Source organism: Astyanax mexicanus, chromosome 4, assembly GCF_023375975.1.
Source record: "Astyanax mexicanus isolate ESR-SI-001 chromosome 4, AstMex3_surface, whole genome shotgun sequence".
Classification (NCBI taxonomy): Eukaryota; Metazoa; Chordata; class Actinopteri; order Characiformes; family Acestrorhamphidae; genus Astyanax; species Astyanax mexicanus.
The window spans coordinates 7122493-7146219 of NC_064411.1; the positions used below are offsets into that span (position 1 = coordinate 7122493).

At 36.3% G+C, this 23727-nt stretch overlaps 5 protein-coding genes across 8 annotated transcripts in view; 4 read left to right on the plus strand and 1 right to left on the minus strand.

The window, feature by feature from the left end:
• LOC125801164 (zinc finger protein 585A-like) overlaps window positions 1-23727 on the plus strand; it is a 232278-nt gene that overhangs the window by 141479 nt on the left and 67072 nt on the right. The window lies entirely within an intron of this gene.
• Window positions 1-23727, minus strand: part of LOC125801154 (zinc finger protein 239-like) — a 195642-nt gene that overhangs the window by 117230 nt on the left and 54685 nt on the right. Inside the window, exons 1-2 of one of the 4 annotated variants that reach the window (XM_049477364.1) lie at window positions 10348-10465; window positions 88-4254 (exon numbers count right to left, since the gene is read on the minus strand). In XM_049477364.1, the coding sequence (XP_049333321.1) occupies window positions 2456-4096 (1641 nt within the window). In that variant the 5' untranslated portion in view covers window positions 4097-4254; window positions 10348-10465 and the 3' untranslated portion in view covers window positions 88-2455. Of the gene's footprint in view, window positions 1-87; window positions 4255-5757; window positions 5820-10347; window positions 10475-23727 lie in introns of those variants that run through there. The other 3 variants (XM_049477367.1, XM_049477368.1, XM_049477365.1) reach the window with 3 other exon arrangements.
• Window positions 1-23727, plus strand: part of LOC125801168 (zinc finger protein 271-like) — a 262528-nt gene that overhangs the window by 91674 nt on the left and 147127 nt on the right. The gene's annotated exons all lie outside the window — the stretch shown is intronic.
• LOC125801377 (zinc finger protein 239-like) overlaps window positions 1-23727 on the plus strand; it is a 503775-nt gene that overhangs the window by 13745 nt on the left and 466303 nt on the right. The window lies entirely within an intron of this gene.
• Window positions 1-23727, plus strand: part of LOC111188541 (zinc finger protein 271-like) — a 141405-nt gene that overhangs the window by 13738 nt on the left and 103940 nt on the right. The window lies entirely within an intron of this gene.

The window sequence follows — 23727 nt, forward strand, 5'->3', positions numbered from 1 at the left end:
GGAATATTTTAGTTATAATAAAATCGTGATAGATCAACACATTCAAAACCCAGAGAGAGAGAAAGAGAGGGAGCCCTCCAGACTTAATCCAAGCAGTTATACATTTATCCAGTCCAGTTAACAGCTTGTTGTCCAGTTCTGATGACGTGATCAGCTCCAGCCTGTCTGAGCAACAAGTTCTTATCATGATGTTGTTCAGCTCTGTGTCCTTCATGAACACAGCAGACAGTCCTTGTGTTCCAAACAATCCTTATGTGCCCTAAAGTCTGTGAGAAGATGAATCAGAGGAAAAGAGTGGATGGAAAGATCTTCTGGCCTGTGTGCGACTTTACGGCGTGTAGAACAGGCATGCGCTGGATATCTGAGAAGAGGTTCCCAGCACTTCACTCAGAGAGCTTGTTGTCTCCTAGTTCATATGCACTGGTCCCAGAACAGCAGTGAAGCTTCTCTGCCACTCAGGGTCACGTTCTCCTCACAGCTCTCCCTGTTGATGAAAACACTCTGACCTTCCTGATTTCTGAAAAAGTAAAAACAACCTCCAAAGCCCTGCGTCATTGTGACAGTTCAAAAGAGAGCAGTTTTTAAATAAATTATTAAGTGAACACAAAAATAATAACTGTATATATAAATGTATAAAACATTTAAAAATAAGAGTGTGCAGGTGTGGTTATCTCCAATCACACCCTTCACCAAATAATAACATAAAACAGGCTCAGGATGGATAGGTTCCAGGTCACAGAAAGGTTATCAACCATATAGTGAGAAAACACGAGATTGGAGATCTTGCAATATAAAAGAATTTTATTGAAACACACACGAGTAAATATTAGGGGTATGAATCTCTGTGTTTCGATTTGATTAGATTCCGATTTCTGGGGTCAAGATTCGATTCAGAAACGATTTTCGATTCTAGAATGATTTATCAATTCAAATGGCCTATAAATTTTGTTTAAATTATGTGAGAAGATAAAAAGATGAAAGGACAATTTAAACAAATAGAACATTTATTTCAAACAATAAACTTAGGTTCCTTACTGTATAAAATATTTTTGCAATATAGTGACAGTGCCACAATAATGAATGATTAATTTCTAGCATGGTTGACTAATCCTGTATTCATTTCTAAAAGGAAGACATTGTTAAAACTGGAAAAAAAACTCAAACAGCCACAAGGTCAAGAGTGGAACGTTAGATAGGCTATAATTATGTAACAAGCAGAGAAGATACTAAATACACTAGCTTTTAGCATGCACACCCCTCTGTTGCCTAACTGGGAGTTCACCTACTGTCGCGCAGAGCTTTTTAACAGTTAAAGAGCTCCGCAGGACAGTTAAAAAGCTCAGCGCGACAGTAGCTTCACCCAAAAAACACGTTTTTAGGAAAATGAGAATCGATTCTGAATCGTTCAATGTAAGCTCCAATCGATTTTTTACTGCACCCCTAGTAAATATAGATGTGAAGCAATGCAAGGATAATAGTTGTTACTGGATAAAAAACAATCAATGAACTAAATTAATTGGATATTCTTAGTAACTTTGGAGATTAAAAAGTCTTAAGCAAGATACAATATCTAATAAGAAAAAGAGTTAAAAACTTGAGTTAAACATTAACCAAATATCCCTCTATGGTAACAGAGAGAACAACAGCAGGGGCAATAAATGAGCCAGCAACTTTACTGCGCTATACAGGTCTGGAGGGGGTTGATTTCAGTGTGAGAATTACGGCTGGAGCGTTTTATTTAACCTCTGGAAAAGATTTTGTTGGCCTCTCTGTGGGGTCTGAATGCTCCACCTGGCACAGTGTTGTCTCTCTGTGGCTCTGGGTCACACTTTTGGAAGCACACTCTCTCTGGAGTTCCTCAGGTGGTGTTTTCCCCTTATCCTTTCATATGGGCGGCCTGGCAGTTGATAGCATGAACTAAGCTATGCTAAGCTTGGGGAACTGAGGACGGCTTCCACAGAGGAAAAACAGAGATATTGGAAATTAATGGAAATAATTAAATCTGTATATACTAGAAAAGCGATTAAATGCATTCAAAACCTTTTAGGCATAAGCACTGAAGGTTTGATCCAAAATGCTTAGTTGCAGACTAAGAATCCTACTGTACTCCTAACAACATCTACATTTTAAAGACTAAATTATGCTAATCTAACATTTGGTGCAAACACTGGCAGTGCCCTCACTCGAACTTAAACAACCTTCCCTTCTTCAGAACTGAACTCCTACCGTAACTACCCTAAAAACTGACCTAAAAACTCACGAAGAATGTCTTGGAATATCAAACATACGAGAAAACATAACATTAAATTCAATAAACATCATCGCTGGATCAGATTCATTTTGCTGAACCTGTAAAATCCATTGTTAAATTCTGTTCATGTTTGTTTCTGGTGGAACGTATCCCAAGTGACAAAGTGAAACATTTGTGTAGGATAAGGTGTTCTGTCTGAAAGATTTACGATTTGCGCTTTTTATTGCCGTGGAACAAATTTGGGACAGTTTTCTCTCCTGTGTGAATGCGCTGGTGTTTTTTGAGATGACTCTGTTGATTAAAACTCTTCCCACAGACTGAGCAGTGATACGGTTTCTCTCCTGTGTGAATGCGCTGGTGATTTTTAAGTTGACTCTGTGTAGCAAAACTCTTCTCACAATCTGAACAGTGATACGGTTTCTCTTCTGTGTGAATGCGCTGGTGTATTTTGAGATTACTCTGTGTAGTAAAACTCTTCCCACAGTCTGAGCACTCATACGGTTTCTCTCCTGTGTGAATGCGCTGGTGTTTTTTGAGATCACTCTGTGTAGTAAAACTCTTCCCACAGTCTGAGCACTCATACGGTTTTACTCCTGTGTGAATGCGCTGATGCAGTTTGAGAGTCCACAGTCGATTAAAACTCTTCCCACAGTCCGAGCAGTGATACGGTTTCTCTCCTGTGTGAATGCGCTGGTGGGTTTTGAGAGCACTCTGTGTAGTAAAACTCTTCCCACAGTCTGAGCAGTGATACGGTTTCTCTCCTGTGTGAATGCGCTGATGCAGTTTGAGAGTCTCCAGTAGATTAAAGCTGTGCCCACAGTCTGAGCAGTGATACGGTTTCTCTCCTGTGTGAATGCGCTGGTGTTTTTTGAGATTACTCTGTGCTGTAAAACTCCTCCCACAGTCTGAGCAACGATACGGTTTCTCTCCTGTGTGAATGCGATGGTGTTTTTTAAGATCACTCTGGGTAGTAAAAATCTTCCCACAGTCTGAGCAGTAATATGGTTTTACTCCAGTGTGAATGCGCTGGTGTATTTTGAGATGACTCTGTTGATTAAAACTCTTCCCACAATCTGAGCAGTGATACGGTTTCTCTCCTGTGTGAATGCGCTGATGCAGTTTGAGAGTCTCCAGTAGATTAAAGCTGTGCCCACAGTCTGAGCAGTGATACGGTTTCTCTCCTGTGTGAATGCGCTGGTGTTTTTTGAGATTACTCTGTGCTGTAAAACTCCTCCCACAGTCTGAGCAACGATACGGTTTCTCTCCTGTGTGAATGCGCTGGTGTATTTTGAGAGCACTCTGTGTAGTAAAACTCTTCCCACAATCTGAGCAGTGATATGGTTTCTCTAATGTGTGAATGCGCTGATGTTGTTTAAGTTCACTCTGGGTAGTAAAAATCTTCCCACAGTCTGAGCAGTAATATGGTTTTACTCCAGTGTGAATGCGCTGGTGTATTTTGAGATGACTCTGTTGATTAAAACTCTTCCCACAGTCTGAGCAGTGATACGGTTTCTCTCCTGTGTGAATGCGCTGGTGTTGTTGGAGATGACTCTGTCGATTAAAACTCCCCCCACAGTCTGAGCAGTGATACGGTTTCTCTCCTGTGTGAATGCGCTGGTGTTTTTTGAGACTACCCTGTACAGTAAAACTTTTCCCACAGTCTGAGCAGTGATAAGGTTTCTCTCCTGTGTGAATGCGCTGGTGTATTTTGAGATCACTTTGTTTAGTAAAACTCTTCCCACAGTCTGAGCAGTGATGTGGTTTCTCTCCTGTGTGAATGCGCTGATGTTTTTTTAGATCACTCTGTTTAGTAAAACTCTTGACAGAGTGCTGATATCTCTCCATGTTGGGACTTTGCTTTATTTGTCTGCATCAAACAATTTCTGCGTGTTCTGGAGATTCTTCAGGATTGCTTGTGCTTCACCTCTTTCAGCAGTTTAACTTTGATCTTTTAATAAATATCCTGGTTGTTGGTGATGAATTTCAGGAGAATATTTTCATTTCTGGAAAAGACAAAAATGCCAGTGAATATTAAAATAAAAGCAGGTCACTTAACTGAACAGAACTGCCTAAATCAGTTAAACTATACAGATAAAACTACAGAGACATCTTCACATTTCCATAAAAAGGGGGCGCTGGTGGTCTTCCAGCCACCTGTTTAGTGCCTTTATAAGGACTTCCCACTGTTCAGACACTCTTAATTCTGTTCTGGTCTCACTAGAAACTGAGAACTTGAAGAAAGAAAGAAAGAAAGAAAGAAAGGAAGAAAGAAAGAAAGAAATAAAGAAACGTGTGTCGAAGCTTGATTCGTTCTACATTGATTATGTGACCAATGATGTCCGAAGCCTTTTCCTTTACACTAAATTATGCTGACTGAGCATTGACTGGTGTGTCACGGGACCGTGTAGGGTACTACAATCAAAAATGTTGGAATACCGAATACTAGATACTGGGCAGTGTGTAGTATGCAGTACATACTAGTGCAGTATGCAGTATAGTTGTATGCCATTCCGAATACAGCCAGAGTTTAAAACTGATAAAAGCTTTTTTTTAACTTATAAATGCATGAAATAATGTAGATAATAAAATAAGTACTAAATTGTACTATTGTGAAATAGTACAGTATAAAACATTCTGTCAGCAGCTGAAATAAATATTTTTTATTTATAATGTTACTTCTGTTAAACATTAAGTCACGTTGTTAGACATATCTATATATGTAACAAAATATTTGAAATACAGGTAACATTAACAATTAGTTTACATCAGTCAACTGTGCTTACAACAGTAAGAAACACTGTAAAAGTGTTAATGAATGCTTCAACTAGTTATTACATGACAAAAGTTTAGACATTATTCACCATTAAAATTCCTAAAAACTCACGACTTAGTTAACAGGATCTACTACATTTTTAAACATTGGTAATTTAGAAATATGTGATGTCTTGTTTAGAGTCATTTAACAAATTTATGTCAGATATTGTGGACACATTTTTAGAAATCCACTTATTCTGATGCATTTTACATCATAATGCCAAATATTTCTCAAGCAGCTCGTCTGCTGCTCTAGTATGCTTGTTAAAGAGCAGACGGAGAGGCAGGTCTCATTCTCTCCTCCTGCCTTTATTCTCTCTACACGTTTACACCAAAAAATAACCCAGCAGATTATTAAGTGTCTGCAACTGCATATACATCTCCTACATATCACCGACTCAATCCCGCACGTTCTGCCTGACCTGCGCAGCGCATCAATTAATTCATGCGTTGAGCTTTAAACGCGCAGATAAGCTGTAACTGGTGGATCAGCACAAAAATCACAGTGTGATTTATTACATTAAAACACAGAACATTTTCTTCTGCTGAACCTGACAGATCCCGAGAACAGCGGGGGGAATTCTCGCCAGCCCGAGTTCATGCATCGGGTCAGACAGGCTGGAGTTCAGGCTGGGGTTTAGGCTAGTAGTCGGTTCAGCAGAACGAAACGTTGAGAAAGAACCACAACATACCTGCACATACACAACAAAAATAATCCCAGTCGATTATTAAGCATCTGCAACTGGATATACATCTATAAAACATGAAAAGGAAGTAAATACAGCACATGAACACACATTTTCAGGCTCAGTCACATGTAGTGTTTTGGTGCTGAAACGGCTGTACCTCAGAGCTGATAACCCGACCGGGGCAGAAATAATTAATTATTAGGCAAAATATGCTTCAATACCCGCTAAAAATGCACAGAAGAGTGACTAGAACTGATATAAGAGCTCATTTTCCCAGTAATTTTCTCAAAAATACTTATATTTGCTTAAAACAGCACTTTTTCACGGAGCTCCTCAGCTATGTTTACCTCCTGCGCTGCACTCAAGCTCCTCTGGAGCTACGGGGGGCGCGGAGGGACAATTAATAAATAAAACACGCAGTTCTCTTGTTGGTGCAGGGAATTGTAGTTCAAAATAGAATCACAGAAAAATAATGACCTTTTTACTGTTACAACACATCAAACAACCTCCAACAGGAGTGTTAAACATAACAAGAGTCTCTTTTGTTCACTAAAGGATAAAATAATTATAATAATATTCTAAGGATTCATATTATTTTATGTATTTTTATTATTTTTGTAGTGTCTTTAACTCTGTTACACAAATGTTAGTTTCTTCTATTTTGTTTCTTCTCAGTTTAATCCATTCTGTTAAATTGTGTATTTTTATCAAGTTGCTCAAAGTGTGATGATTCTTCTTATTGTCATCAAATTCATGTTTATTGTATTTTATTATTAAAGTATCAGCAAAGGAGCATCTGGAGACTGTTTAATGGTTTAACTGGGATTTCTTAAAAACAGCAGGGCTAAATATATTTTAATTTGCTAACATTTGTGTTTACTATTACAGTGAAACAGCAAGTTTTCTGTTAAATCAGTAAGTCAAATAACGTTACTTAGTGAAATTACCTTTTAAACCTGAACTTCTCCTCGCTATGATCACTTAATCTTCAATTTTTACATTTAATATTGTACAAGCTGACTTTTATTTTGACGGTAGTCACATGACTTGCCAGCACCAACAGTTTGTACACCGTGGTGTCAAAATGAAGGATTTTAAGTTTTACAGAGCTGTGAAGAGTTTTTATTATTTTTATTCACGCCATCCTGCAACAAAGGAATGGGCATGGAAAGTGTGTTTGTGTGTTGGTGGAGGAGGGTGGGGGTGTGTGTTGAGAGGGATGGGGGGTTCGCTCTCATGCTCTCTCTGAGTAAAATAAACTGATATTTTGATGGACGTGTTGTACCTCATTTTTAATGGTTAGTAGGATATTGATACAGGACCACATTTGGAGACATGGTATTTGGTTCCCATTTCTAAACATGAATCATGGAGTTTTGGCAAATTTATGAGCTTGCTGATAAAATGTACCATGCAGAAGTTAGTTGTTAGACACACGCAAAACCAGGCGCAGACAACTGTTATTTATAGTAATATGCTGTGTATTTTAAGAAAAAAAAAGTTTTTTGTACATTTTGTACAAATTCTTTGTTAGCTTGAGAAGTACTACAACTGGTCAAAGACCACCCCCCATAAGATGGGTATAACCCAAATAGGTTTGCTATAATGCTAAACTAATTAAATTTCTAAAATGTCTTATACTAATAAGAACAAGTTAATACTAACTTGACACAGTTTATAAATCAACTGCTCCAGAACAAAGACAATTATTAATAATTATCTATTATTATGAATTACAAATTATTTTCTGGTTGATGTTTGTATTTTGTTTGTAATTTATCTCCCAGTCTATCTAGATTACAGAAATGTGAAATGTGAAGTAGTTTACAGACTTGGTATATGTAAAAATAAATAAAAACACCATAGGCTTATACATTTTAACAGATTTTTTCGAATTATAATTAGTTTAAACATCTATCAGTCTATCTAGAAATCTTCAGAAAACGGAAGTTAAGCTTGATCAGCGATCTCACAGCGCCGATTTTTTGTTTTTGTTTTTAGCAACATACAAAACACAACAATATACAATAGTACAAACTCTTGTAGAGGATCACAGCTACAATTTAGAAGCTAGGGGGAGCATACACAAACATACAGACTAGAGGAGCAACGTAATAAAATGATAATCTTAGACAAAAGCTTACTAGAGATCTGGTGTGAGATGATACTAGCAGTTTTCCATTTTCTTAATTTACTTAATGAAGAATAATATGACTTAAATTCATTAACGAAACGGGGGAAATGTGGAATTTTGCTAAAAGTAAAATTATATTTATGGCATCAGAGAAAGCTGAACTTAAGTTTTTCAAATAAAACAAAATGTCCTCTACCTCAAAAGAATGAATATTAAGTTTGATATTAATCCAATTTCTGATGTCCATCCAAAAAGTGTGTGAATATTGACATGAAAAAAACAAATGCTCCAGAGATTCATTTTCTGACTTCTGACAAAAAGTACATAATTCAACATCAAATTTGAATAGTTTTTAAAGAAACAGGGCTACAGGATAAATCATATTTATAATTTTGAAATGAGTCTCCTTCACTTTAGGAGATATGGGCCAGTTAACAAATTTGGAATAATCAAAAGTCATATTTATATTCTTATTATTAGGAAGTTTCTTGAAAGAAGCTCCATTATATTCATAGTAAATCTTCTGTTTCAAATCATCATTGATAGTCTTATTATTACACTTGGAGTCAACTAAATTACAGTCGTTCACTTTTAATGTGGGCATCGAAACAGTCACCTTTGAATATAAAATGACTTGTTTGATTAACTGAATCAATGCTAAAGGAATCGCTTTGCACACCTTCTTAACATCTTTAAAACTCCAAAGATTATATTGACGTATATTTGAGCATACATATTTGCAAGCAGGGTTATTTACCATTAAGCAGGGTTATTCACTATTATTCTATATATTTTCCCCACAGAATGGCCTCTGGACCACAGGGAACAGATGGAGTTAGGCTCTAACTTAAACACATTAGAAAGGGGAACACTTCTTTCCCCTCCCATACATTGAGTCAGACTTACTTATGTATGTGCGCTATAGGAGCGTACGTTAAGTGTTTCCAGATGTGAGGTGTTTTCAAACATAAAAGGCTGGACTTCAGCAATTCAAGCCAGAGAGCTACAGATCAGATTTGAGAAAACAACTCTCTCCAAGCAAACCTGGGTGCTTGTTGATGATGCTGTTCTTCGTACTAATTATTATTTTTTTCTGTAATAGATTTTCTTATATACAAAGAACAGTATCAGCGAAAACTTATTTCATGCATCTACATGACATCACAGCTCAAGATTCTACAGCTTGCTAATTTAACAGAAAACTCCATATTGTACTGTATTAATACACAGAATAAAACATGTTAGCAAATTAAAGTATCTTTGTCCATGCTGTTTAATAAAAACTGTTAAAACACTGTAATAATAATAATACTTAATAATAATTATACTTAATAATATTTAGTAACAATAATACTTAATAATTAATAATAATAATAATCAGATTATTATTAAAATTATTATTATTATTATTATTATACAATGCAATAAATACGTGAATGTGACAATAAGAATAAGAAGTCACTTCACACTTTGACATTGTTTAAAAAAAATACACAACTAAACAACCAGCATTGTCAGGTCCTCGCCCTGTTTTGTCTGTTCTTGTGCCTGTTGTGTTGTTCCCACGTGACCCCTGCTTCTCTGTGTCCCCTGTCTCAGTAATTTTCCACCACAAGTCTCATTTGTACTACTAAACCGTTTAATTTACCACTTAAATACAAATTCAGACGCATTAAACAGCTAAACAATGTCTTCTTTATTATATCTGAACTGTTGTGTTAATGCTCCAGCCTGATGCTTCATTTACACTATCTAGCACTGAGTCTTGTGAAGCAGTTTTGTGTTAAATCCACCCTGTTCACTCTGTAACACAAGCACCCGTCCACCTGACCCTCTATTTCTGTAAACATATATTACTGTGAAAAATCTGATTCAACATGCTATTATATTAATAAGGCACTCTGTGTATTGAACATTGGAGTAAAATAAATGATATTGGGCAGATACAGTCTGCTTCTGATAGATACAATAAACGAACCAATGATAAATATTTTCAACAGGACAATTTTAAAATCGTATTGTAATTGTTAAGAAGAGCTAGCTGGTATTAAACCATGTAGAAGCCACTGTGGTGCATCTGATTAAAATGCTGGAGATGATGTTCTCTGAAAACAGTATTTACTGCAGCAGAGGAGTTGTGGTATATACAGAATAGATGAATGCAATCCGACTGTGTGAGTGTGTGATTCTGAAACAACAGATATGAAAGGGATACTTGAACTACTTGAAACACATCACTGACTACAATTTACAACACTAACACCTAAACAAAGATACACACTTCTATGAGGTGTTATCTGGTAATAATAATAGGCAGATCAGAAACAGCTAGAAGCTATACAGAGCTATACAAAGAGCTGATCAGTTAGCATAGCATGTAACTCCTTGAAAGTACACCTACAACTAGGAAAGTAATAGTTATCTACACTTTATGAATAAACAGCAGTGTAGGTACTTACAGGTATCTGAATGCACACAAGAATCAAATGTCCTCGGTAATCCCACAAAACTTTACTAAGCTGCACACCGTCCACTATCTCCACTGTTCCTCTACAGACTCCTCTCTATCTGTGGTATGCAAGCCCCCAACTGAGGCCCCTCAGTCTCAGCATCGCTCTGATTGGCTAAACAAGCGGAAGCATGAGGGTTGCAGGCACTGTGGGTGGGACTCAGTGGAGGAGCTATTTAGCTCCTGAAGTCTTTGGGCCAACTCTTGGCTCTTTGTAACAGTAATTGTAAAATATAAATAAATATAAATAATCTCAGGTGTGTTTGTGCTTCTAATAATGATATAAAACATTATGTTCTAAAGAACAGATTCTTCTATTAAATCTCTGCAGGCCCTATTTAGCATAATAAGAACAGAAACATTCACCAAGACTCACTGATTTGTACACTGTAGAGAAAGGAATATATGAATTATAAGAAACAGTGAAGGTGTGAGTAATGTTTTAAAAAAACAACTAAATTTAAGTTTAAGAACTGTGTAAATAAACGTTAAATCTGTTAGCTAGTAAACGCTAACAATTAAATAAACTGAGGTAAAATTTGAGGATAATTTACTCTTACTGAGGCAAATTAGCTTAAAACAGATAGTAATTTGTAGAATTGTTAGAATGGTGGCAATTAGTTCCTCCAAACCGTTTAAAAACCTTTCTAGGTCACAGAAAACAGAAAATAAATGCTCTTTCTCCTCAGAAACTTTGGGTACATTCAGTAGCTAGCTTAGCCAACACTAGGAAGCTAGCTAATTCAGCTTTTTCCTAACTTACCAAAAATCAGCCTTTAATTATACTAATTAAATCTGAATTAGTTTAATCTCATAAATTTACCCATAAATTATTCGTGCTTTTCTCAGTTTATTAAACAGTATAAGAGAAAGAGAGCTAATTCACTGCTAACTCTGTTAGCTGCTAACAGGCTAATGTTGACAGGAATCTGACAGGAGAGAATCTACTGCTACAGCAACATCTCACGCAAGAATTGTGATTTATAAAGAAATACTTGGTGTGAAAACGAGCGTACATTTAAGCAAGGTTTAAGGCATGCGTATGCCTTCAAAAGTGTGCGGAGAGAGCGGGAATTAGTGGCATCATGTGGTAAAGTAGGGAATTGTTAGTAAATGCGCAAGCTTTTCTTCCTTCCGCATATTAGTTACCACATAAATCAAAATTAACAAAGGAAGATTAAGCATTACTTTACTTTATTTTTTACTTTATTACATATTTTTTCTGCATGTATAGTTAAAATTATTTCTGTATCTTATTCTGTATTATATGTATATGTAGTGTTAATTTTCCACTAACTTGTATATTTCACTTTGTAGTTTATATCAGTTTTATTTGTATTATCTGTTTTATCTCACAGTTGTAAAATCTAAAGGTGCTATATATATATATATATATATATATATATATATATATATATATATATATATATATATATATATATATTAGCCGGGGCTACATGAGGAATATGCGAGAGTGGCGTATCCCATACTGAGATACCGAATGAATGCTTGAAAGAGAATACAAATTACATTTAAGAAAAAAAATATGCAAGAAATAAAAAATAAATAAATACCGGCCGTAAAACACTGTTAAACTGCTTTGTTTGTACATTTAGCTAGGCTAACTACCAATAATAATGGTCAGTAAAACAGCAAACACTGTTGTTTGGACATTTAGTTAGGCTAGCTACCAATAATAAAAGTCAGTAAAACGGCAAATGCTACATTTATACATTTAGCTAGGCTAGCTACCAATAATAATGTTCAGTAAATCAGCAAACTGCATATTTGAACATTTAGCTAGCTAGCAAACAATAATAATACTCATTAAAACAACAAATGCTACATTTGTACATTTAGCTAGGCTAGCTAACAATAACAATAGACAGTAAAACAGGAAATGCTTTGTTTATACATTTGGTCAGTAAAATAGCAAATCCTGTATCGTGGCACGAGATCTCACGAGATTAAGACGTGACGATATTTCTCGTCAAGCTTAAACCTCTCACAGTTTAGTGTGGACTTTTTAAGATACAACACTGGCAACTGGCAACACAGTAGCAGCGAGTTTGGTGGTTGAGCAGTGAGCAGAAGAGGAAAGTTCGGGGAATTTGCATAGAACAGAGGTCACGGGCGGACCGTGGTCCGGGTCCGGACCCAAACCTATTGAGAAGGATTTAATTGTATACACGCTTTGCGGCGCAGTAAATCACAGACCAATCACGTGTGCGGTAATATCACCAACCACTCTCTTCAGTCAATCAGATCTGTGCAGACGTGGAAAAAATAAATAAATAAACACACCGCTCCTCACGCGGGATCGAACCCGTGTTGTCAGGGTCGCGGTCCCGCTGCTCCGGCTGTTGAATTGGGACATGGCCGTGAAAAAACGCCTTTATAAGGAGATAGTGAGCCTGGGCAAGAATGGGCGGAAAAACGAGAACGGACGAAAACTAAAGTCACGCCGAGTGCGACAGAGAGACAGGCGAGGAATTTTGTATAACTGGATCATTCTGAATTCTAATTAAATACTCCTGGCATAGAAGATGCTTCTGCTACTTTTAACAGAGTGACAGACGGTAACAGAGTGACCAACAAGACTGTACTGTGCTTAAAACATATTCTGTCTCTGTTTGCACTTCAAGCATAGTCTTAATATGACTGGTTATGCATAGTTACATTACATTACATTACCATAGTCTTAATATAACTGGATATGACCATCTCAGGCCTATAGGTTTCATGTCAAACATGTGTTGAGAAAACACAATGAGACTGGAGATCTGCAATATAAGAGCCGTTTATTAAAAACACACATGGGTAAATACAGAGGTGAAGTAATACAAAGATAATAGTTTGTACTGGATAAAAACAAGTAAGAAACTACATTATTTGGATATTCTTAGTAACTTTGGAGATTAAAAAAACCATAAGCAACATTTAATATTCAATAAGGAAAAGATAAGAGAGTATAAAACTTGAGTAATACAACACAACCAAATATCCCTCTATATCCCTCTATAGTAACAGATTTTTAATTGGACTGAACCATAGACAAACAAGAACACCAGCAGAGGGAGTGAATGAGCCTGTAACCTTACTGCGCAACAGTAACTAACCTAAAAACTGAGCTCTGTCTCACAAAGAATGTCCTGGAATATTCAAACTTACAAGACATACAAACATAACATGGAATTCTATACACATCATCCCTGGATAAGAATAGTTTTGCTGAACCTGTAAAATCCATTGTTAAATACAGTTCATATTTGTTTCTGGTGGAATTTATGATTTGCGCTTTTAATTGCCATGGGACAAATTTGGGACATTTTTCTCTCCTGTGTGAATGCGCTGGTGTTTTTTGAGATCACTCTGTTGATTAAAACTCTTCCCACAGTCTGAGCAGTAATACGGTTTGTCTCCTGTGTGAATGCGCTGGTGTATTTTGAGAGTACTCTGTAGATTAAAACTCTTCCCACAGTCTGAGCAGTAATAAGGTTTCTCTCCTGTGTGAATGCGCTGGTGTTGTTTGAGATGACTCTGTTTAGTAAAAATCTTCCCACAGTCTGAGCAGTGATACGGTTTCTCTCCTGTGTGAATGCGCTGATGTTGTTTGAGATCACTCTGGGTAGTAAAACTCTTTCCACAGTCTGAGCAGTGATACAGTTTCTCTCCTGTGTGAATGCGCTGGTGTTTTTTGAGATCACTCTGTTGATTAAAACTCTTTCCACAGTCTGAGCAGTGATGTGGTTTCTCTCCTGTGTGAATGCGCTGGTGTTTTTTGAGATTACTCTGTTTAGTAAAACTCTTGGCAGAGTGCTGATGTTTCTCCATGTCGGGACTTGGCTTCATTTGTCTTTTAAATGTAGCAAACAATTTCTGCGTGTTCTGGAGATTCTTCAGGAAGGCTTCTGCTTTACCTCTTTCAGCAGTTTAACTTTGCTCTTAGTTAAATATCCTGGTTGTTGGTGAAGAATTTCAGGAAAATATTTTAATTTCTGGAAAACACAAAGAAAAATGCCATTGAATATTAAAATAAAAGCCGGTCAATTAACTAAAGAGATTCTAAGTCATTCTAAGTGAGTGATGTTACCCTTTAATCTGAAGCTTTGAGGTGTGTGCCGAAAAAACGACACACATTGGTTCAAATCACATTGCCGATGCTTGATTTGTTCTTCATCACGACAGATGATGTCCAAAGCTTTTTCCTTTAAACCAATTTATAAAAGTTTCCACACATTAACCAAATACATTAATCCAAATCAATGCTTCACAAACCTGATTTTTTTTTTTTACAACTCCTGATAACAGTTCATTATTTTCCACCACACTGGCTTCAGGCTAACAGTGATATGCGCTCCTGAGTTCAAGATGTGTTTTTTGGAAATGTTGATCCGATGCAGTTGTCTTGTTGGTGCAGGGAATTGTAGTTCAAAATAAAATCACAGCAAAATAATGACCTTTTTACTGTTACAACACATCAACCAACCTCCAACAGGAGTGTAAAACATAAGAGTCTCTTTTGTTTACTAAAGGTTAACACAATTATAACAATTTGTAAGAATTCTTATTATTTTATGTAGTTCTTTTTCAATTATTTTTGTAGTCTTTTTAACCTCTTACACAAATGTTTAATTGTGTATTTTTGTCAAGTTGCTCAAAGTGTGATTCTTCTTCTTCTTATTATTATTATCAAATTCATGTTTTTGTTATTATTATTATTATCATCATTATTAAAGTATCAGCAAAAGAGCAGCTGGAGACTGTATTCCACAGTAATGGTTTAACTGGGATTTCTTAAAAACAGCGGGGCTAAAGATGTTGTAATTTGCTAATATTTGTGTTTGTTATTACAGTGCAAGTTTTCTGTTAAATCAGTAAGCTAATAAATGGTACTTGTGAAATTCCTCTTCTTGCCTGAACTTTTCCTCACTATAATCACTAAATCTTTCATTCTTACATTTAATATTTTACAAGTGGACTTTTATTTTGGCGGGAGAGTCACATGACTTATGTTGTAGAAATGTAAAATGAAAGGTGGGCTAGCCCCCACCTCTCGTCCGGGGTACAACTCCCCTGCGTGTTCGTCTGATTGAGAGTCGAAGGCAAGTCGAGTGAAGTTGAAAGCAAACCAAGTATTTATTACTGAATTCAGGAGAACGTTACAAACAGACAGTTAACAACAGCCGTCTCAGTACAAGTTCTGACCCCCCTTCTGATCTGACTCCACGTTTATACCCCAAAATGACGTAAAGCCTGTTGATGAGGCGTTGTTAAAATCATCTCATGTTAGCATGCACGTGTTAGTACTGAAGTTTCCCAGGTTTGATCACACCACTAGTGTTTGACCTTGACTGTCTCCAATCGGACAGTGTGGCATTGTCTTCAGGACTGGACCGAGTCCGGTAAAAACAGTGTGGTATTGTTTTAATAATTACAAAGTGTCGTCCTCCCCATGTGCGTGCTCCCATCCCGCTTTGGGAGATGAAAAACAACGCACACACAGAGTGTAAGGCTGCACTGTTCGTACCCAAGTCTCTTTTGTATCAATTCAGTTCGTACAAAGTGCACTTGGCTGATGATTGATTGTCAGTCAGAAACATGCAGTAAACTAAATGCTTCAGGCATAAGCTGTATGTGCCCAACAATTGGTTCTATATGTTATTTGTTACTGTGTTAGCAGCGTGTGGTTAGTCCGCCATATAATAGATCCTATGTGTTAATATACGCCTTATATATCATGTTGGTTAATTTGTCATAATAAGGTCTGTGTTAGTCACATGCCTGATCAAACAATGTTTTACTATATGTGTAAAGGATATATTGTGATTATTGATTAATCTTTTATATAAATGCGTGTAAAATACATTGTGAGTAATAAAAATGATCAGATACAATGTGAGTATTGGTTATGCATATTGAATACAAGGTTTCACACAATAATTATGTCACTAAAATAAGTAATCATAACTGAAAGATATTTGTCAATCAACCCAAAGTATAATAAACAGTTACTCTTTAATTCTCCCTTTTGACGTATCAACCAGATACGTCAACACATCGTAATTCCTCCAAATATGTATTTACATATGTTCAACACTTGATAAACATGTGATTGAACATTTTGCTAACGGTGAGAGCGAAAACCTGTCGAGCAGCCTTCCAACCAATTTTGACAGGAAAAATTCTCTCACGACCCCTCTGCCCCCAGGCGGCCAATGAGACGAACTCTATCAAAGGAGGAAGTGACATCATAACCTTAAAGTCATCCCCAAGTCTGGTTGGTTTCCAGCATTTCCTCTTGCTCTTCCTCACACTCCAGTATAGGCCGATCCCAATTGACATGTGTCGACCTAATTACGTGTTCCCACTTGTTACAAGGTCTGGCTTTATAAGCTGCTTAATCGGTGTTATGGGTGATTCTCATGAAGCTGCAGGCAACATGTCCATGACAATTTTTAAAATCAGTACTTAATTCACTAAAACTCTGATATTGTGTGTAAAGCAAATAGGTAATACTGTATGGATCAATTGTTTTCATCATCATAGAAAATTATTTTTATATAAATTAAATAAAAAATATATGGAAATTCTCATTACCGTTATGTGTCCGTACCCCTTCTTTCTAATTTTAAGTTAAACCATATTAAAAGTACTAAGCATATTGAATCAATAAAATAGATTAAAGTCATTTAAAATATCAACATTTATACATAATATAAATATTTTTTGTGTTGAACAAAAAATGTACTTGAATTTAAACAAAATAACTGTGTCCGAACAATTTTTTCTCATTACCGTTTCATTTTACCCCCCTAAAAAATTACACTGTGCCTTTAAATTGATCAGCTATCCCATGATGCATCACTTCAGAGACAAGCTTCAAAATGGAGATAAGGTCAGTTGGTCACTATTCTCTCCCTTTGAGAAATCTGTGTTAATATTGCTAAAACTGTCCTCAGTTACACTGTGTATTATCATTACCGTTATGGTTTAATACTCATTACTTTAAAAATATAAAAATAAATTATTTCATGAATATTATCACAATATAAGGCTTTGACAGCTGGCAAAGTTATAGGTTGTTAGCATATTAGCATTTTAAGTTATTTGTGAAATTAGCTAAGAGCATCTCATTACCGTTTAATTGTGTTCTCATTACCGTTATGGATCTAAAATGTTAATTGTTTTAAATGTTTCACATCTCATCATAACTTTTCTTCATTTTACTATAGTATACCCCTCACCTGTTGTCCACATGAGTTTTTGATCAAACATATTCTAAAATAATTTCCATTAATTAAAAAATTAAAAGATATTTTACAAATGTTGTATCGGTAATGAGAGTTGCTTAACTATAAATAAATAAATAAAAAGATCAAAGTAATTGTCAAGGACTGTGCTGTTAAGTTGATGGGATTTGTTGTGGAAATATGAAATTAATCATCAAAAAATGTTTTGAACCGTTGATCTAGCTTCGTCATTTACTGTAACGGTAATGAGAATTATTCTGGATCATATAAGATTCAAATGATAATAAAATTCTATTTAAAAAAAATATATGAAAAAATAAACAATATAGTAAAATACACATTCTATTTTAGCTTCTCAACTTGAGAGAAAAAAAAAGAAAAAAAAAATGCTGCAATGAGGTGAAAAACTTTTTATGTTAATGTGAAGGTCTTCGTGAGAATCACCCTTATGGTTACACTTAAGATTATCATCACGGGACCAACACAAGTACACTGCTTCCCCCTTGGACCCCTGCTTACCACAAGTAACCACGTCGCATAAGTTCACTGTCCATATGGTCATCTCACCCCAATAATAGTCTAATTCTATACCTCCCCAGCGCCTGATGCATTTTGAGTTAGGCTGATTGATGGTTGATCGTTTGGTTCTATTAAGCCGTGTGGGCTGGTCTGTAGTTGTTGCGTTTGTCGGGTGTACGGTTGCTGATGTGTTTACAATTGTTCCCTCTACCGTTGTTAGTTGTTCTTGCTTGGAGACAATGGTCAGTGTTATTATCATTATACCCATGAGGGCAACGGTTATTATTATCTTTAGCCATATTGGAATAACCAGAGGAAATGCTGGTTCGTTATAGTGTCCGTACTTTGACCTGTCCCACTCCCTTTTTCCGTACCAAGCCATTCTTAAACCATAAATGTGTTTTCCCTCTAAGTTTCCCACTATTTAGTAAACTTGTTATCTATAGCCCTATATGTGTAAGTGTTAAGGTTACAGAGTGTATATATTTTTTTTTTACAATTTCGTTTTTGCAAGATTCCAAGGCAACCTGTAAGGGAAAACAATGTCCATGACAACCTGTAAAGAAAAATAATGTGTTCCCCCCCTAATTTAGCAAATCACAGTTTATAACCCTATATGTGTAAATGTTAAAGTTACAATGCATGTTGTTCGTTTCTTCTTTCTTCTTGTTTCAGGGTTCTGAAGGTAGGGTTAGGGTTAGACTACCTCAGCCCCACGTGCGAAGAGCTTTATTCCGGCTCTTGATGTCTGCAATATCAGTGAATGAAAAGTATGAGTTGATGTGTGATAAGACTATGTGTGTTTTTAATGAGATGTGTTTAAGAGTTTCTGTATGTAGTGTACTTTGACGCAATCGAAACGTTGCTGAATGAGTCACTCCCTCACTTCCGCTCCTCAGTCACAGCCAGGCTGTGTGCTGCTGCTGCTGCGCTCTGAGAAACTCTTATCTCTGCTGTGGCCAGGCCAGGCCCGTGCTGCGGGGGCTCTGCTGCCCCTCCTTCCTGCTGCGGCCGCTGCTGCAGGGTCAGACTTCTCAGACTTCTCAGCTGTCTCGTCTCCTCCTGCTGCTCTGTGAGCGATCTCTGTTGCTGCACAGCTGTAGAACCCTCGCCTGTCAGTTGATCTGCATACGTTGTTCTCTCAGTCACCTGGAAAGGCTCAATCCAGCCATGCTCGTTCCCCTTTCGTGCGTAGTGGTGGAGGAGCCCTGACTTTGTGTCTGGACTGGTCCACCTTTGCACCACGTTCTCCTTCTCCCCCTGTGTAAACAGATCTGAAACGAAACTTTTGTATTCGTTATAATCATGTTTAAGGTTCACTATTCATTTTGGAAGTCTTTTAAGACGTCCTCCGTGTCTCCTTCCTGTAAGTTAAAGTACATGGTTAAAATACATTTATCACACTTAACTTGAGCTCTAATTTCCCCTTGGAAGTTAATTATTTCATATTTAAATTTTGTCTGTGCACAGATTTCAGCCCAATTTTTGTTTTCTTACCTTCTTCAGTTGTCTTTCAGTTATATTCACTCATGAGTTTTACTGTCAAATGTGCGTTCAATCCCTAATATTTAGTCATTTTCAATTGTAAATTGCAACATTTAATTATCATCACCATTAATTACTTGCTTTTACCTTCATTTTGTTCACATCCCTTACCCTTTTAGTGTAACTGCTTCCCTGTCACACCAACCAATCTCTTATATCCAAATTAGATCTTACAAACACTTCCAATTTGCACGCCCAAGTTTATCACCAGACACACACTATTTCTCGTGCATGCACACACACAAACTCAAACACGTCCACTCTCACAAACACTAACCAAGCTAAAGATCACACACCTCAACTCTGCAGCATCATTGTACAGACCATATTTTACTGCTTCACAGCACAAAACTGCTGCTTTAAACGCACCTGCTGTTAAGCCTCCCACTTAAAGCTTCCTGTAGATCTTCTCATATTGTATTGGTAATACTTTATAGATAATAAATAAGGAACAAACACTTGGAAATACATCTAAATCATGTTTTTTATATAGATCGTAATGATCAGCTGCTCTATTTTCCCCTCCATATCCACACTGATTGATAGAATATCAGGGCCCAAAGTTTTAAATTCTGCACAAACTACACATAATGTGGCTTCTGTCTCAGGAATGGTTCCATATTGATGTATTGGGCTTTCTTGGGTTACTTTTGCTTGGACTTTAGAATCACCGCTTGTGGATATATTATTTTACCTGCCACTTTAATTTTCTGCGGTGTGCTATTTTACTAAGAAATTATGTTTCTGACTTTTTCAATTCCCAAGATTTTATTAAGCCTTGATTTCTAGTTTTAGTTGATTTTATTTAGTGCTTTAAGAATTGGGAGAAGTGGAACGTGATTATTTTTCTCTGTATCAATCGTTCCATTACAAACAATAATATTATCAATATTAATAAACACAGATGTTATGCTTTGCTTTGTCCACGTTATTTTAGCAAATAAAATCCAAACAATGCTTTTCATTTACTGATCAATATGTTCAATATGTATTTATGCATATACAATGCCAAGCAGATTGCTTTTCACAATTATCAACAATACATCTATTTCCTTAAACAATTTATCAAACCTCACACATTGTTTTTCTTGTTAAAAAAAAATGGCTTACATGTTGAATAGTGAAAGTTTAATTTTGTGTCTACATTTCATATTTTAAAGTTAGGATTGAGTTTGTCTTAAAAGCTAAAACTTTTACAATATTGCTGAAAGTAATCGCTCATCTGCATAGAGGTTGTTTTAAAACCAAACTTTAAAAAGATAGACAAGCTAAAAGTTTAAAAAAATGCTCTATATCTATAAAATAATGATTGGTCAAAAATTTTAGTAATAGTGGTGAGGGATGAAAAAGGTAATAGGTTTAAAAAAGATAAAAAGTATAAAATAATTATTGGGCAAATAATGGTGGTAATAATGATCATCTATTTACATATCCCCCTTTCTCTGAAACAGAATTTCTGTTTCAGAGAACTTAACGCAAAATTGCTTCACCCTCTTTACTGTCCATTGGGCTGGTCTACCCTGCCCAGGCCTCCACTGACACACACCTCATCACTTCATTCATCCACTCACTCTCCCCCTGGGCTGCGCTTCCCTTCCACGATGTTTTCTCCGTTTTCTGTTAAAATGCATGTGGTGGTCAGATCGAGACTGTGCCTGCCTTAGGTTGTCCCGTTGTATTACGTTGGGATCTTACCACGTTTGGCTAACCAGCCTATCACACTGAACCACACACAGCGTAGCAGCACAGTTTTATCAACATTCAGTGCCGTAGTGCCCCCGCAGGGAACAGCCAGGGAACGCAAACCCAGGTATGTCACACTGTCATAAACGCACACTCTGGTGTTTACCGTGAAAGCCTGTGCAAGGCACCAAGTACCCATGGTTTATTATTTGTTATTATTGTATACATATTTTATTTATTACCATCATTATCACCCCTTCTCTTCCACTTAATTTAGCTTAAATTATTTGCTTTGATGCCACTGCTCAGAAATAGACCCAAAAGAGTGCATGTCAATGAATTATTCAGATTTGGCATCTGTACCTTAAAGGTGTACCACAAGGTTAAATTTTGGTCCAGTTTTATTTAATATATATATACATAAATTATAGTGCTGGCTCTGCTTCTCAGATTGCAAACTTTACCATTATGCAGATGAAACAATTTTATATTGCTTAGCTGATTTTGTTCATGCTACAGCCAGAAAATTATGCATTTGTTTTATAGGTGGCATTGTATAAGCATGAAAACCAAATTTATGCTGTTTTCCAGATCTCTTTCTAGTCTAATTTAATACCGTAAAGCAAAGAAAGTAAAGCAAGTTCTTCGTTGCAGAAAGTACAGCGTATTGAAAGCAAAATAGAAAGCTCAATTTTTTAATATATTTGATTATGTCCCCTTATCAGAAAGATACCCAATGCCCCGTAGCTTGAAATAGATGCAACACTGCGTTTCCTTTAAAAAATAATAATAAAAATAAAAATAAGGTCTTTCCGCACTGGTTTCTGAAATCTACTCTTGCTCGTAAGAGGATCAAAATATTAGCATAGACGGAGATGCATAAAACTTAGAGAAATTAGATATTACATCTATCTTATATAGATCTCATTCAGCCAGGACTGAACTGAGATCAGTCTGAATAAGAAACGAACAGTAAGATAATTAACTAAATCACCTGATAGAAAAAGCTGTGTTTGGAATGGCTCACTCCTTAACTCATTCACTATTCACTATGTAGCATTTTCTATTTATTGAACTGGTTATTTAAGAATCAAATAATAAACCATGTTTATGTGGAATTTCTAGCATACATCTTCTGTACAATATCATTATAATATAATGTAATTAATAGGGAACTATATGGGGAAAAATGTACTGCTCAGTTTTTACAAAGCATGGCCAATCCAAATTGTTTAGTATTTCTGCAATAGGAAACGATTCCGACACAGCCACACACCTTTATTATTTTCATTATTAGATTTGCGTATATAATATAGAGTTAGACATATGTCCCTGTTAGGTTAGGGCCCCCAAGATATAGTCCACTACCCAAAATTAAGCCAATTATGTTCCTCAATTCTGACTCCCCCTTTTCTTTGTTTTTTTTGTTGTTGTTTTTTTTTAATTTGTTTTGCTAATCAACCCCATAATCCTTTTATTAAATTCTCTAAATTCTCTAATTATCTATCCAGTCACACACCTTCTCTGACATTATTCAACAACTTAATTATTTATATTAACACTTCCCCAACCTTGCTTACATTAAAGTATACTTTACTCATGATTGGGTATTCACATTTTCACATTTTCAATTTAGAACTGTCTAATAGCGTATGCAAATGTATATTATATTATATTTCTATGTCACATTAGTCACTGTCATAATAGATGTCATTGCACTTTACTCTGTTAATTATTTAATTATTTATGACCATTAGTAACATCTACTGCACCACTCCGTTTACAGATAGATCCTTACCTTGTATAGTTAGGTTTTTCATATCCTTATATTTTCTTATATATATATCTATCTACCCATACAAAAGCCTTTTCCCCCTGTTCACCTCTGTCCCCCATTTTCACTGTGTATTACTCTATTTCCCTACTGAACTTATGTTCTATTTTCTATGATATCTTACAAGCGTTAACAACCTCTCAGTCTAAAACCGATAGGCTGGACCAACTCCACCTACTTCACCTTGGACTCCTCCCCTGCAGTGGGACTCATCCATTCCTATTTCGTTTACACACAAGAGTTCGTACACTCAACCAATCACACCGCTCACAGGAACCCTGCGCACACACAGTTCCACACACAGTCTAACACATGCGCACACACTTCTGTTTCACTCGCTCTGTCTCGCACACACTGTAACGCATACGCACACACTTTTTTCAGTCTCACAGTTCCACACACAAGTCTAACACATACGCACACACATTTCAGCAGCGCTCACTCTCTCGCACACACTCTTTGATTCGCTGCCACACACACATTTTATCTCTCCGCC